General features: G+C 38.9%; 2 protein-coding genes across 2 annotated transcripts; one reads left to right on the plus strand and one right to left on the minus strand.

Moving 5' to 3' along the window:
• The first annotated feature begins 227 nt into the window (after positions 1-227).
• LOC132199364 (mRNA-capping enzyme) lies at positions 228-3,231 on the plus strand. The gene is made up of 11 exons (XM_059624015.1): positions 228-690; positions 742-934; positions 992-1,207; positions 1,349-1,406; positions 1,522-1,662; positions 1,716-1,956; positions 2,015-2,164; positions 2,219-2,404; positions 2,461-2,561; positions 2,614-2,807; positions 2,874-3,231. The coding sequence occupies exons 1-11, from the start codon at positions 496-498 to the stop codon at positions 3,020-3,022; spliced, it is 1,824 nt and encodes a 607-aa protein (XP_059479998.1). The 5' UTR covers positions 228-495; the 3' UTR covers positions 3,023-3,231.
• On the minus strand, positions 3,222-11,360 carry LOC132199365 (sodium/hydrogen exchanger 9B2-like). Its single transcript, XM_059624016.1, has 10 exons — positions 11,202-11,360; positions 5,716-5,940; positions 5,549-5,639; positions 4,997-5,482; positions 4,733-4,908; positions 4,475-4,581; positions 4,248-4,412; positions 3,938-4,183; positions 3,798-3,881; positions 3,222-3,736 (listed from the first exon to the last, which is right to left on the minus strand). The coding sequence occupies exons 2-10, from the start codon at positions 5,891-5,893 to the stop codon at positions 3,485-3,487; spliced, it is 1,785 nt and encodes a 594-aa protein (XP_059479999.1). The 5' UTR covers positions 5,894-5,940; positions 11,202-11,360; the 3' UTR covers positions 3,222-3,484.
• Positions 11,361-13,991: the final 2,631 nt, after the last annotated feature.

Below are 13,991 nucleotides of genomic sequence, written 5' to 3' on the forward strand. Positions count from 1 at the left end.
GGATTTCAAGGTTCGCCAGGTTTCAATTTTTCCTCATAACTTAAAACTTACTTAAGTAAAAAAAAATAAGTTTTTGATTGATAAAAAAAAAAAAATATGTTCAACAAAGTAAACGGTCAAAGTAATTATACACGTAATTTAACTTTTGATTAGAGTAGTGCTTCGACGTGCGCTATTTTAGCACTAGCAACTTTTGAACATTTCGCCAATTCGCGCCAAGAGTTTGTTAAATATGGCCGCACACACTGAGTGAAATTCTGTCAACATTAGCAAATTCTTCATCTGCTTGCGCCCTTCCTCGAAGTTGCGCAATAATATTTAGTAAAATCTTCAACTTAAGGTTATAATCTTTGAGAAAAATCTCATTCTGCGGCATCTTCACAAGGCAAAAGTCTAAAACCGAGCGTCGCAGCCGTGCCGGAATCCAAAACGGTCTGCGTCGTCGAACGTTGACGTTTTGCTACCTTTCACTCTTTGTAGCTGACACAGATTAGGATGAGCTATAACAATGACAGAGATCCTGGACCGATTCCGCCTCGGTGGCTCCATTGTCCGAGGAAATCATCGGCTCTATTTGTGAACAAATTTATTGCTTTCAAAACTCCTCTTGACGCAAGATTTGATGGCCAAGTCAGCCTTGAAAACCGTTTTCCCCCCAGCATGTTATTTGACTCTCTGAAGAGCTACAAGGTTTTAATTGTGTTTAATTTTTTATTTTAGAGTTAATAATTTTGTTTATAGTGTGAGCTGGGACTTTGGATTGATCTGACAAACACTACGAGATTTTACGACAAAGAAGAAGTCATGAAGAGAGACTGCAAGTACGTCAAGTTGTCCTGTCGTGGCCACGGAGAGACACCTTCACTTGAACAGACTGATGTTTTTATCAAAATGTGCAAAAATTTCATAGCACAGAACCCCCTGAAAGCCATTGGTAAGTTGTTGTATTTTGGAGAATTATATACAAATTATTTGGATGCGCGAAACTCAGGTGTGCATTGCACCCATGGCTTCAACCGAACGGGTTTTATGCTGATTGCATATGCCGTGACTGAAATGGACTGGAGCCTTGACTCAGCCGTGCAGGCTTTCAGCAGATGCAGAGAACCCGGAATTTACAAACAGGATTACCTGTTAGAACTTTATAAACGATATGATGACATAAGCGATGTTTTGGCTGCTCCCGAGAGACCTGCTTGGTGTTATGGTATGTATCAATTTTGACTAGCGACAGGCACTTTTGAATTTGAACAGGTCTATATTATTTAAAAAAAAAAACCAGGTTCATTGTTGCAATTGGAACAGTGTAATAAAGTTTTGAGTAATCATTATGTAATACTTTTTGCAGAGGATGAAGGCGAGGATGAAGATGAGCCAGAAGAAGGATTAAAGCACACTAGTTCTAGGTAAATTTAAGAAATAATTATAATTGCACAAATTTTTTTAAATACTTTGCTATCATACCTAATGATCAATGTTTGGTGTCCAAAAATATATAAAATATAATATTATTTTATCCAGCAATGGACAACGAAAGCGCGACAAAGTTTCGAAGAAAAATCCAGTTTTCATGGAGGGAGTTGGTGGAGTTATCGCAATCACAGAGCAGCCAATGCTTCAGAATCTGCAGTGGAAATTCCAAGACTTCTGTCATTGGACATCGTAAGATAAAAATTACTTTAAATTAAAACACAAAACGCTCTTTTCATTGTTAGGACTGGCTTCCCTGGATGTCAACCTGTATCCATGGATCAGACAAATATATTCAAATTGAAAAAGCCTTACATGGTTTCCTGGAAGGCTGACGGCACTCGCTACATGATGATGATTTTGGGCAGGGGTGAGGTCTACTTTGCTGACAGAGACCACTGTATTTTCAAAGTGGAGGGCCTCACTTTCCCCCATCCTAATGACAAGGAATTCAGGAGACACTTGTCAAACACAGTTCTTGATGGGGTTAGTTTATTTAATTTTTTTTTTTTAAATAACATTTATTACTTTGTATTTGCGCTAGGAAATGGTTATCGACCAGGTTATTGAAAAAAATGAGGCTGGTATTCCAGAGCAAAAAGCAATTCCTAGGTACTTGGTCTACGACATTATCACATGCGATGGAGACGATGTTTCGCAATTGCCATTTAGAAAAAGATATGACTGTATAGAGGTTAGCATGGAAAGTGTTTTATATAGCTCAACATTACTGGTTTGCAAATTATAGAAAATGGTCATCAATCCTCGGCGAGGTGCCATAGCTAAGGGAATAATCAGGAGAAACGGTGAGCCTTTTGGCCTGCGGCGGAAAGACTTCTTTGATATTCATTCTACCAAGTCATTACTGGGTGAAAAGTTCAGGAAGAGTTTGTCTCATGAACCTGACGGTCTCATCTTCCAGCCCAGGGAAGATGTAGGTTTATATTATAATATTGTAGTAATTGTTTTAAAATTGTCTTATCTTTTCAGCACTATGTAACTGGTAGATGTGATGATGTTCTGAAATGGAAACCATCCTCTCACAACTCGGTTGATTTCAAACTGAGTGTAGTTCAGCAAGAAGGCGAAGGGTAAGTCTTGACAATTATGTTGTTATCAAATTACTTTTATCTTTTCACTCAGATTGGTGAAAAAGAAAATTGGATTGCTTTTCTGTGGTGGGCTTTCTGCACCATATGCACAAATCAAGGTCAGCAAGGCTGTCAGAGACTTGGATGGTAAAATAATTGAGTGTCGATTGAATGAGAAACAAGAGTGGGAACTCATGAGAGAAAGAACTGACAAATCATACCCAAATGCATACTCCACTGTCCAAGGTATTTATCTTAAAAAAAGGCTCCAATGACGTTGGTTTTTAATGCGTGAACTCTTCCTTTCCTCAGGTGTGATGAACAGCATCTTGAACCCAGTCACAACAGAATATCTTCTAGAATTCATTCAAATCAACTGTCCCAAACCTCCGCAGCAGCAAAAAAGGCCGTCAACAACAGAGCAAAAGCTCATGCCTCCTCCAAAGCTCGCCAGATTTTAAGCTACACAACAATTTTTACCTTTTTTTTTATTTATATCGTTGACTACAAAATGTGCAGTTTATTGCTCACTCACATAAAATACATCAGTACCTTTCTGAGGAAAATAATTTATCCGACTGCTTTTCAATTGATTATTTTCAATATCACTCAATTATTGAAATACAAATGAACTGATAGGTAAGAAATTAAATGCATCAATTTTTCTGAGTTCGAAATTAATTTCGTGTTGTCTATTCTTTATCCTTCCTATATTAGTTACATGGAACAAAGCGCAATCACAAAAATCTGCTGTACAAAATACAATTAGTTAAGAAAATATGTGGCTTGCAACCATCAAGCCAGCGCTCTGTGACTTTTCTATGCTTAAAGCTACTCTCTTTTAAAATTACCAATGTTATTTAAATACATAAATTATAAAACTTGTGCATTATATACAGATCCACCAGTTTTGACTTCAAGCATCAGCGATTCAAGACGGACTTGATGCTGCTGCGAGTTGACCTACGCCCACTTGGCGCTGGCGCCTCTGGTTCCGGTTCCTCGTCATCCAGTTCCTCCTCCTCGTTGATTGAGATATCTCTGAGAGAGGGTCGTGTATGTCTTCTCCATCCTTCCGGCATGGCAGCAGCGGTTCTCTTTAGCAGACGAGGCCCCGTCAGAGCAATGGTCACGGCACCAATAGGAGCAGTTAGCAAGATAGACAGCACACAAACCTATATACAACACACAATTAGGTATAATTTTTATAATTTTTTTTTTACAAAAAAATTTTACCATAAGGACAGCGCGTGCATATTCTTTTTCATCTTCAGTTCCATTAGCTCTTACTAAGTCGATAGCAACTGGCCCCAAAGCAGCCTAAAAAATTTAATTTTATTTATTGAGTGCGGTTCATATATTTCCAATAATTTTACCTGAACTGTAGCCTTTGCCATCCAGGAAAATGAAACGAATATTTTCTCTTTCAAATTGAGCCGTGATCCAATAGAGATGAAAATTGTTCCAATAATTCTTACCGCAGCTGCTACTGTAATACATATAATAGCCTTCCATAAAATTTTTGTGTCGATTTGCGAGAAATCGATCTGAGTTCCAGTCAGGCCAAAGAGAATCGGTTCAAATATCAACCAGAAAACTTCAAAAGAAATTGCCACAGGATTCTGGAATATAACATTATTAAATTAAAATTAAAAGTTTTTTTTTAATAAATTAAATATAAACCACCTCTTCTACTTCCCAACCCTGGTCAGTCCAAATGCACCCCGAAACAAAGGCAGCGAGAATAACTCCCAGCGGTCCTGCACCTCCGTAGCCGATCTCGTCGCTGCCCAAAACTGCCATAAGACCTCCAAAAAAGAGCAACAATACTCGCAAATGGGCTGAATACGGCTGTTAAATTTAATGGATCAAATTATTGGTCTCGTGAACTACAATTATTTGTAATTACTTACATCATGTTGTTTCGGCACAAATCGGGTCAGGTTGCCCCAGACCACTCCAAAGGCCACTCCCAGCAAAACGGAGGCCGGCCCAAGGGCCACGGTGTAAACCAGAGAGCCTAAAATTTTCAGAACAAGTTAATTATGCGGCAAGCGTCGAGCCAGCAGTCAATCTTTTTTTATTTGATAAATAAATGACGCAATAGTGGAGCGCGCTCTGCTTAGATTTTTGATTAACGTAATTGCATGATTGCATGCAAATTAACTCGCCTGCGGTCAGCATCATGCTGGAGATGACTCCGAAGGCGGCCACAGAAAACGCGTCGTCGATGCCCGTTACGGCCAAGATTAGAGTGGGAATTCCTTTTGCGACCCCAAAGCCTTTCAGACGGAGTCTCAAAAGACCCGGCACCACCACAGCCGGGGAAACGGCGGCCTCGATTGACCTAAAAATTTGATTTTTAAACACAATATCAATTTTCGGCGCCTTTCTCTCTCGCTTGCAAATAATATGTAATTGCCACAAATACACACCCAAGCATGAAAGCCCATCCCCAGGGCAGGCCGAGCAAGAAGTGAGTCATGACTGCGATCATGCAGCACTCGATCAGCCACGGCGCCAGGCCCAACTTCAAGATGGTTCCAAACAGTTTCCTCGTCGCGTTCGGGTCGAGGTCGAGACCCGCCCTGATCAGGATGATGACAAGCGCCACCCTCCGGATGTCGGCGACCACGTGCTCGTACTCACCGTGCACGTCGATGAGGCCCACATTCTTGGCTATGATTCCGACAACCAACATGCCCAGCAGGGCCGGAAGGCGCACCCTCGACGCGAGCCACCCTCCGAGCTTGGCCACGATGCAGAGAGAGGCGATTTGGAAGAGCTGGCCTCCGAAGGGACTGGCGTCTTCGCCGATCAGGACGAAAATAATGCCCCAAATGAGCAGGCCTATCAGGATGAAGGCGGCCAAGCGGGCGAACTGTTCGCCATTAGGCCAGAGACCCAGCCAGTCCCACAAACTAGAGGGTTATTTTGATATGTTCACTTTATATGTTTTAAAAGATTGTTTAATATAAAAAATATACCTCCTCTGCTCCTTGGTCTGCTTGTCGTATACACTTTCCTCCGGAAAACCATTTCTCAGCCCTAAGGGGTTCTTGTGATTGCGGTGCGAATCTGCAATTTAAATGAGATTGAGGCTGATTCATCTCCGCTCTCAATTCACTTTCCCCCCAATTAAAACGGTAAAAACCTGTGGAGCGTTTGGGCGAGTGCCCATTGGTGGGCACGTCGTCATTCTCGAAGGCCGGGTTGTCCTTGCTTGAAGCGGTTTCACCAACCGCGATGCTCACCCTGCGCGTTTCGCTCAGGTGCGAAGACGAGTTGGGCAGGTGCAAAATGCCATGAGGGGGATTCTCAGGGGACGCCATCTACCTCCCTGGGCAACACGGATAGCGATATAATCCAAAGGTTCTACCTGTGTTGAGATATAAGTGAGATATTATAATGGTAGCGGAATATTACACAGTTTGAAAGTGTCAAAACACGTGTTGAAAAAATAAATCGTTGCAATTTATCTCACAGCTGCCCACGTACAGTAACCAAAGGCGGCGATAAATTGTGATCTTATCGAAATATCATTTGGCCTTTATTAGTGAAGTATGAAATACATTGGACAACATTTCAATTTGCAAATTGAATTATAAAAATCACCTTTGAAAATGTTTTATTTTAATCAATTTTTTTAACTCACAATTATGCGTACTAGGCTAATTAGTTTGCATGACAGTTTTGTACTACCAAATGATATACTTGCGAAGTCACTCTGTGTGCGGTAACTTTGTAATAGCTTGTATTAATTTGTAATTATGCAAATGTTAGACTTAATGAGAACGCTTTGTATCAGTTTTTTGTGGCGACTGGTCAGTTCTGCGGGCTGCGCTTTTCTCATCCAAATGACTCGAGGGGACAGTTTAATATTCGGAGCGCCGGCAATATGGGTTACAATTAAATGTGAGGCGTCCTAAGAAAACGAATAAAGTTTATTTGGATGTGTTTGCCCCGTGGGGTAAAAATACAGCACTTTTCGCTGAATTCATGATTTGGCGAGGATTTCGCAATTCGATAAGAGAAAAACAAGAGCTTTCTCTGAACAATATTATAGCGCACAATAAAACCACAGACTAGTCTGCTTATATGCGAGAGAGCCGCTCGCAACAATGACGCATTCCTACGAATTAGCGCTTTGAACCCACTCGCGGCCCTTTATATTTCGGACTAGATACATGCATTGTAAAAGAGTCGGGCGCCAAGGCGTACCATAGTAATAAGAATTCAACACACACCGCATCCTGATTCCAGTCGATCACCTCTCTTGCAGGAAAAAGCGACTTATAAACATGTCGACAGATAGCCAAATTTGGAATCGGCCCTCCAAAGTGAGACAGGACGTTGCCACAAAAAGGCGCCCTTTCTTGGTTGGTGCGCCGTGGCCAACATTTATATAAAAGTGGGTTCCAATTTGTACGAGCCTCTCGCTCATTAGCATGCATTTAACAGCTTGTTTAACACAATTTGCGTTTTGGCAATCGCCACATTTTACTTATTAGCGGCGACCTTTATGTAACGCCCGGCCGTACTACGTACATGACCATTAGCAACAATTTCGGATCACGTCATGCGAGTGGATATCTCATTATATCTCGGTTTATGAAATATATATTATTATCGGCCACGAACAATCGGGCGGTATTGACCGAATTTACAAATCTGCTATAAATCAGTATCAGAATGCAATTATTATTTCGTTGGTAAGTAATTATTCGCACGCCACTCGCCCTCGAGAGTCAGCAATTACGTGTACGTTGGCGCGCGGACAGCAGGTCCGAGCCTGCGGTATACGTGTGTGTGCCATAATTCACTCGCGCACTTGACATTTTAATTATAAAAACGCGGGCAAAACCAAACAAAAATAAATGTATGAGCGCCTGTCTGTTAGAGGGACACGTGATTTTGTTTGCTGGCCAGCCGCAGTTATTCTCTCAAGGTGTGGGCATAAATAATAACAATATCTTATGCGATCTGCGAAAGACACGACGGACAGATAAATTTGTCTCTAGCCTCGGGCCCGATCGATACGTGTGTGTGTGTGTGTGCCCTATCTCTTTAATTGTATTCGCTGCAATATTTTTATTAATAACAGTGCGTGCGTGAAAACAAAAATAAATCGCGTCGACCACTTGAGAAATGGCGCAAGTCGCACACAGTCAGATAAATATGCGCGTGGGTATAATTATGAATATCCTATCCTTACCCGGGCAATGATACACACACACAGCGCATTCATGAGTCGGCGATGGACCCAACGACGAGTGTCGCACTGCCAGGCCGCGCTCGCGGGATGCTTGTTTATTTATTCGCCCTCCGACAGCCGAATAAATAATTGGCACAAACAGGCACATCGACTGGCTGAAACAAAATCAGCGAGAGACGCGCCGGTGTCGTTTAAAATTGCATAAATCAAATCATTTTGCGAACTATAGGCAATAATATGAACGCGGCTTCTGTTTGATCGCGAGGAAAAAACACTATCCATCAAAAACTCGTGGGCGAACCGAAGAAAGATATATTACACCGGGCTCTGATTGCTGATATAATTGGTCTATTGAAAATAAATCCAACAAAAAAAGTATTATTGGGCCAGCAGTTGGTCATTCAATTTTAAACTGCGAGCAAAAAAGACTGAGGTTAATAACAGTCTGGTGTATGTTTAATGAAAGCCAGCGATTACTCGTTGAATCCGAAAAACAATCGCGCTGAAAAAGCGTGAAATTGAAGCACAAATAGAAATGCTCGTAACCAGCTGTACTATTATGCGCTATTATGGCAACATTAACTGGAACGAAAGTGTTGATTTCTTGAAAGCTCATTTAGCATGTCGGGCGCGTTGCCTACATTCTCGAATCCTTTGCTCACCTCGGAGCCGCCGCGGTGCGATGTTGCTGCACTATACGGGAAATTAAAGAATTCTTGACCTAATTTTTCGACAATTTTACGTCTCAACAAAACAATGGGGCCGGATTGTATCCTTTTCGAGTGTAAATAAAATATCCACGCTATAGTTTTATTTCTACAACAATAAATTGTTAAAAAAGATATAAATTCTCTTATATAAAATTATTTCGCCATTTTGGTGCACATTTGGAAATACGACCTTAATAATTTTCGCCTATTCCCGTCGTAAAACTTCAAACTTCAAAAGAATCTTTTTTGCTGACAATGAAAGAGAAAATAAATGAGTGAGGCGGGATTGATCGAAGCGACCGATTCATCCTATTGTTTGCGGCGAACAGATCTCTTTTTATTTTTACTCAATCCTGCACGTTCTGTGGGAATTCGACGACCAAGAGTTTGGTGTTTAGTCTCCGCGTCTCTCTCTTTCATTGTAATGAGATGAAATGAGAAACCGGCCTTTTCCCGCAACTACCAGAACAATACACGCCTTTAATTTTGCTCTTTGTTGCGGCGCCCTTTATCCGTCTAATTAAAATTCGCGCATATAAATTCAAGTACACCTTGTACACTCACACTTTGCTCTCTCAGGTGTGCACGTGCAGGTGTGTGCTAAAATTATGGGCAAAGGAAAATAATGATATAATCAAATTTAAGCAATCCATCGCAAGCGCGCCAGAGAGAATTCAGATAAAAATCGCCGAAGCCATTAAATCATATTCAATGGAAAGTCATTTAATAACATATGTGCGTGGAACAACTTTCAAAAACCGGTAACACAGAATAGAAATTAGCGGCGAATAATAATTATTGCAAATTATGGTCATTTTGTCGAGAATAAATATATAACCGATCGCGTGCCCTTGGGGCGCGTTCGCTCGTTTTCATTTTCGCACTAGAGGAATCTAACAATCTTGCACTAGATCGTCCCTGCGCCGAGGCTGTTTATGATCCGCTGCCGGCCACGGTTAATTAAAAAGTTAAATTTTGAGCAAACAATACATACCTAGCAAAACAATGCGCCGCTGGCCGGACGACGCCAAATATTTATATTGTTTGCAGAAAACTCGCCATTGCCGAGACCAACTTGAGATTTCTCGCGCAAGGGCGCCAATTATGCGCAAATTTGATTTGCAAATTAATTTGCTGGCAATTTACGAAATTAACATTAAATTTTCATAACAGAAAAGGAAAGGAATGCAAAATTGTAGGGTATAAGCAGAATGGAGTTTTTTTATATACTCCACTGCCCTGCTAGCTGCATGCAGTAGACAGATAAGTAAACTTCTGTATATTTATTATCATTTAATTCTACTTATTTATTATTTTTATAAATTCCCAAATTTTGACTTAACTTAATCCAATTCACCATCCAAACCTCTCATTATTTACTTTCTTAACCTTCACAAATTATAATGATGATATGATAATACAAATATGCGCTGCAACCGTGCGCCATTGCTGTTGAATTGGGAACAATTAGTTATATTAAAGAACCAAAAATGTGCTACTTTTTTAAATTGTGGTAATTGAAGCATAAGCAATAATGATTTAGCTGCACTTTATTATTATTAATTAATAATAATGCCGTTTTTATAAAAATCTTGCAATTTTAGTGGCTTCTTATTAATAGACAGTTATCTTAATGATCTAAAATAGTGGGTTGTTAAAATATTTAGACTTCTTGTAATTGACCACAGCTGTACCACAGTAATTTATGTTTTTTTTTTTTTTTTATAATTGAGCACCAATTAAATATGGAAATTTGTCCATTCCTTGACCTGGAGAGGTTTGGCTGTGTATAAGACCTCCCAAATTATTTAAAATTGGTCTGATTTTTGATTAACTTTCAATGATGAAACTAAAATTAAAGTAATTTTAATTTTGTGTATTAAGTCCTCTCTCTAAGTTTAAGTTCATGCATAGAAAAACAGTGTAGGTTTTTAAAGTATGAGCAGACCGCAGGTGGCCTTTCGGAGTCAGTTGTCCTTTTAATTTTTTCATTGCAACGAGGTTTGCCCGTTTTCAGTTTTACAATTTTTTCATTATAAAAAATTAGTTTCATCAAAAGTACGGTAAAACAATACAATTATTATGTAATTAAAAAAAATAGTTTCATTTACAAATTACTATGAGTATCTTTACCGTTTGGAAAATGGTAGCAATTCCTAAACGCGTGCGTTCCTTGCTTTAAGTGTATATAATTCAAATCAACGTCACATTTTAATGCTGCCCTCGATCACAATGGCGAATCTCAAACAATTTAAATGTCTTTGAAAATGTATCGCGTTTCGAAATGATTGGTTACAGAAATTGGCCTGTAGAACACACAAATCACGTCGTAATTGGGGCGCCTGGAGGAGAGCACTTGACTGGAAATGAGGCGCGGAAAATCACTGATTTGATTTGTTTCGTAATGTTAGCCTTACGCGTTGTACATAATGAATTGAGGCAGTGCATTCGCGCCGTGCACAGGTCAATCATTAGAGCATAAATGGAATAATGGGATTGCGGTCCGGTTCAACACACCTGGCCACTTTTCCCACGTGCAGAGTGAAATTCTTCAATTTTATTTCAAACGGAGAAACACAATTTTGGTAAACAAATCAAACATTGCTTTCCAAACGCAATTAAATTTTTTTTTTTTAATTTGCAAATTGATAAAATTGTCTTGAATTTTCTTAATTCGATTCAGAATGCAAGCAATTGAGAATTTCACACATTTACCTGCGAATGTCTTAGCGGCAATCCTGAGCGGGCAGAGCGAGTCGGTGCCGAGTGGCGAACAGTGCATCACTGATAAAGGAAGGGCCCAGTGGCAATTTTGCAATGCACGAGGGTCGGCGGCGGCGAGCGGGGGAACGACGACTTCTCTCTCCAGAGCTCCCTCCGATCAGCGCCGCAGAGCGCCCTGTGATCCATCGCCGCTCTTGATCCGTCGCTTCTAATTTTTTGAATTCTTAAAATGTTCCTGAATTCCACCACGCAATTCCTGCCAACCTGCAAATGCAAGAAATGCAAAAATGTGATAAAAAAAAAGAAAATGCTCACCTGGTACGCGAGAAAGGCATTCAGCAAGTTCTCTTTCAACCTGTTGCGCCTTTGACATGCTCCCTGTCTAGTCTGACCTGATGAGCGCATACACAAAATTGCATTCTTCTCGCGCAAAGGAGATTTTCTTATGGAAACTAATTATAATTTACAAAAATAAATAGTCATTATTTATCCTATGTTTTCATCATTATTTAACAAAAGTGCAGTCATTGCATAAAACTCTATGTTTGCTTTTTAACACGCAATATTTTGTATTTATCTTCCTTTTAATTGAAATTTTTATTGAAAATGGATTTGCATTGTGGGTTTCAGGGCTGAGTGTTGCTCTATGCAAAATCAGTCTTACACACATTGTACTTGATTATTATTCTAAAAAAGATTTATAATTTTCTAGCTTGCAAACCATGGTTTCATTTTTAATTTGTTGAAATGAATACAAAATATATGTAATTTATTAAATTTTGATAGTAGTAGTATCGTTCTAATTAAAATTATAAATTTTATCACATTGCCAGTTACAATTACGAGATTTCTGTTAGCTCTTTTACATTAATTTATTCGCGGCGCTTGATAAACAAATTTGGTAAATTTTAATTTATCGTTGCTCCTTAATAAACCGTGACGCTATCAAATCTACTCGCGCTTGAATTCATTGCATAGGATTATTGTGGATTATGCTATAGCATTATTTAGGAATAATGTTCCTCGTACGTTTTAGCGTTTATGAATTATTTATTTTAAAAGAAATATAAAAAAGTAAATAGTAAAATTCAATTTAAAACTAATACAAATTTGAGGAACTCAAAAAATTTAAAAAATATAGTGCACAAAATTTCATTCTTTTTATTTTTAATTTCAATCAGTGTTTATATTTTTAGCCATTGCCATTAAACTTTTTATAAAAGACTTGGTAAATTGTAGTAAGATTTCCGGCCGCGTTATTATTCCATAAATTTATGTATATAATTTAATTTTGTGATAAAAAAATGTAAATTATTTATACTTCTTTACCGATGCAAACCAACTGAAAAATTAGATGACGAGTTCTCCTAACGATTGAATCTAAAAGTTACTATGAATAATTTAATAAGATAGCTAGTGCAATACTAAAAAGGCTCCCACCTTAGAAGATTGAGTAAATCAGAGTAAATCCTTTCTTTTGATTGTCAAAATATATTTTTCACAAATCAGTGGGGATTATTTAATTATTTTCTTGCTTTATTATACTATTGGATAATTTGAAATATTACATATTACATGAAATTTTCACATCTATTAAGAAAATTAATCTTCCTTTAGCTTATACTTAATTGATCCACAAACTTTCTTCGGCTTTGAAAAAAAATACTCAAGAATAACAAGTTCAATTAGGTGCGAAGCATCTATACTGAAACAAATAAATCATCATACTAACTTGGTGAAGTGACCTCGACGACCTCTTTAAGGAACCTGCTCTGAAATGGTGATAAATCACGTGGTTTGTAATTAGAAAAAAATCAGCAGCTTTTCACTTGAATTATTGATTAACGTGCGTTGATCACTTTCAGATAAATTCTCCAATATAAGCGCTCAAAATTTGCCAATCGCACCCGCCCGGATTCTAAATCATCTCCTTTTTATCAGCGCGCGGCCCTTTAATTAAAACACTCCAAACAGGTTCATCGTTCGCTGTTCCTAATTAGGCGCTCATAGTTTGGCGTAGCACCCACGAATTGGCCGGCTAATTGCATATTAATTAAAACGAGAAATCGACCAGGAAAGAAATTTAATTTTCTCGCCAGACGTGCGGCGCTAGACAAGGGCCAATAAATGCATTGACCAACCAGCCAACGCTGTAGGTGCGCAAGGAAAACTTGTAAAGTAGCTAACTCCATGATACGATAATTGATCTAATAGCCCAGTTAAACGGGCGCGCGATGCACGCGACGTCAGCAGGTATGCGTGTGTACATTAGAAATAAATGGGTCTCTCCACGACGCGGGATGATGGGATATATTAAAAGGTATTTTCACTCTGCGGCGCTTGTGTGTTCACGCATTAGAATCTTTGCAACACATATGCGAATTAGACTTTAAATTAGCAACAAGGTGCAAACTGCTGGGACTGCCGATTAGCGATTGACGTAGCAAAAGATCTTAATTTAATTCGAATATGGACTCAGTGACGGGCTGCTGGAGCTCACTGGAGCTGATCAAAGCTAGTCGAGTTCAATATGGAAAATAAGATTATTTTTTTGGACTATTTAAAAAGTGGGTTCATTTTCAATTAATTGAACAATCAATTTCAGTGACTCCGACGTAATAAATCGAATAACAATTAAATAATCGCGGATAAGCTTTTTTTGCAAAATATGCTGGTCCAGTATTGCCTAGAGACTTTGGAATAGTTAGATGATATGTAAATGATAGATTTTCATGGTTGAAGGTTGAAGCTAAATTTTCCTTTTTTTATTCTTCATCTATA

This window comes from Neocloeon triangulifer, unplaced genomic scaffold (assembly GCF_031216515.1).
Source record: "Neocloeon triangulifer isolate White Clay Creek 2 clone unplaced genomic scaffold, ASM3121651v1 ptg000014l, whole genome shotgun sequence".
Classification (NCBI taxonomy): Eukaryota; Metazoa; Arthropoda; class Insecta; order Ephemeroptera; family Baetidae; genus Neocloeon; species Neocloeon triangulifer.

What these genes read in the sequence shown, in the direction of transcription:
- LOC132199364 (XM_059624015.1), top strand. Translation starts at nt 496, where the DNA reads ATGAGCTATAACAATGACAGAGATCCTGGACCGATTCCGCCTCGGTGG. An exon ending in CAAACACAGTTCTTGATGGG is followed by an intron (nt 1,957 to 2,014) that starts GTTAGTTTATTT and finishes TATTTGCGCTAG; the next exon opens with GAAATGGTTATCGACCAGGT. An exon ending in GTTCAGCAAGAAGGCGAAGG is followed by an intron (nt 2,562 to 2,613) that starts GTAAGTCTTGAC and finishes CTTTTCACTCAG; the next exon opens with ATTGGTGAAAAAGAAAATTG.
- LOC132199365 (XM_059624016.1), bottom strand. Translation starts at nt 5,893, where the DNA reads ATGGCGTCCCCTGAGAATCCCCCTCATGGCATTTTGCACCTGCCCAAC. An exon ending in TTGTGCCGAAACAACATGAT is followed by an intron (nt 4,413 to 4,474) that starts GTAAGTAATTAC and finishes TAAATTTAACAG; the next exon opens with CCGTATTCAGCCCATTTGCG. An exon ending in TGGCAAAGGCTACAGTTCAG is followed by an intron (nt 3,882 to 3,937) that starts GTAAAATTATTG and finishes TAAATTTTTTAG; the next exon opens with GCTGCTTTGGGGCCAGTTGC.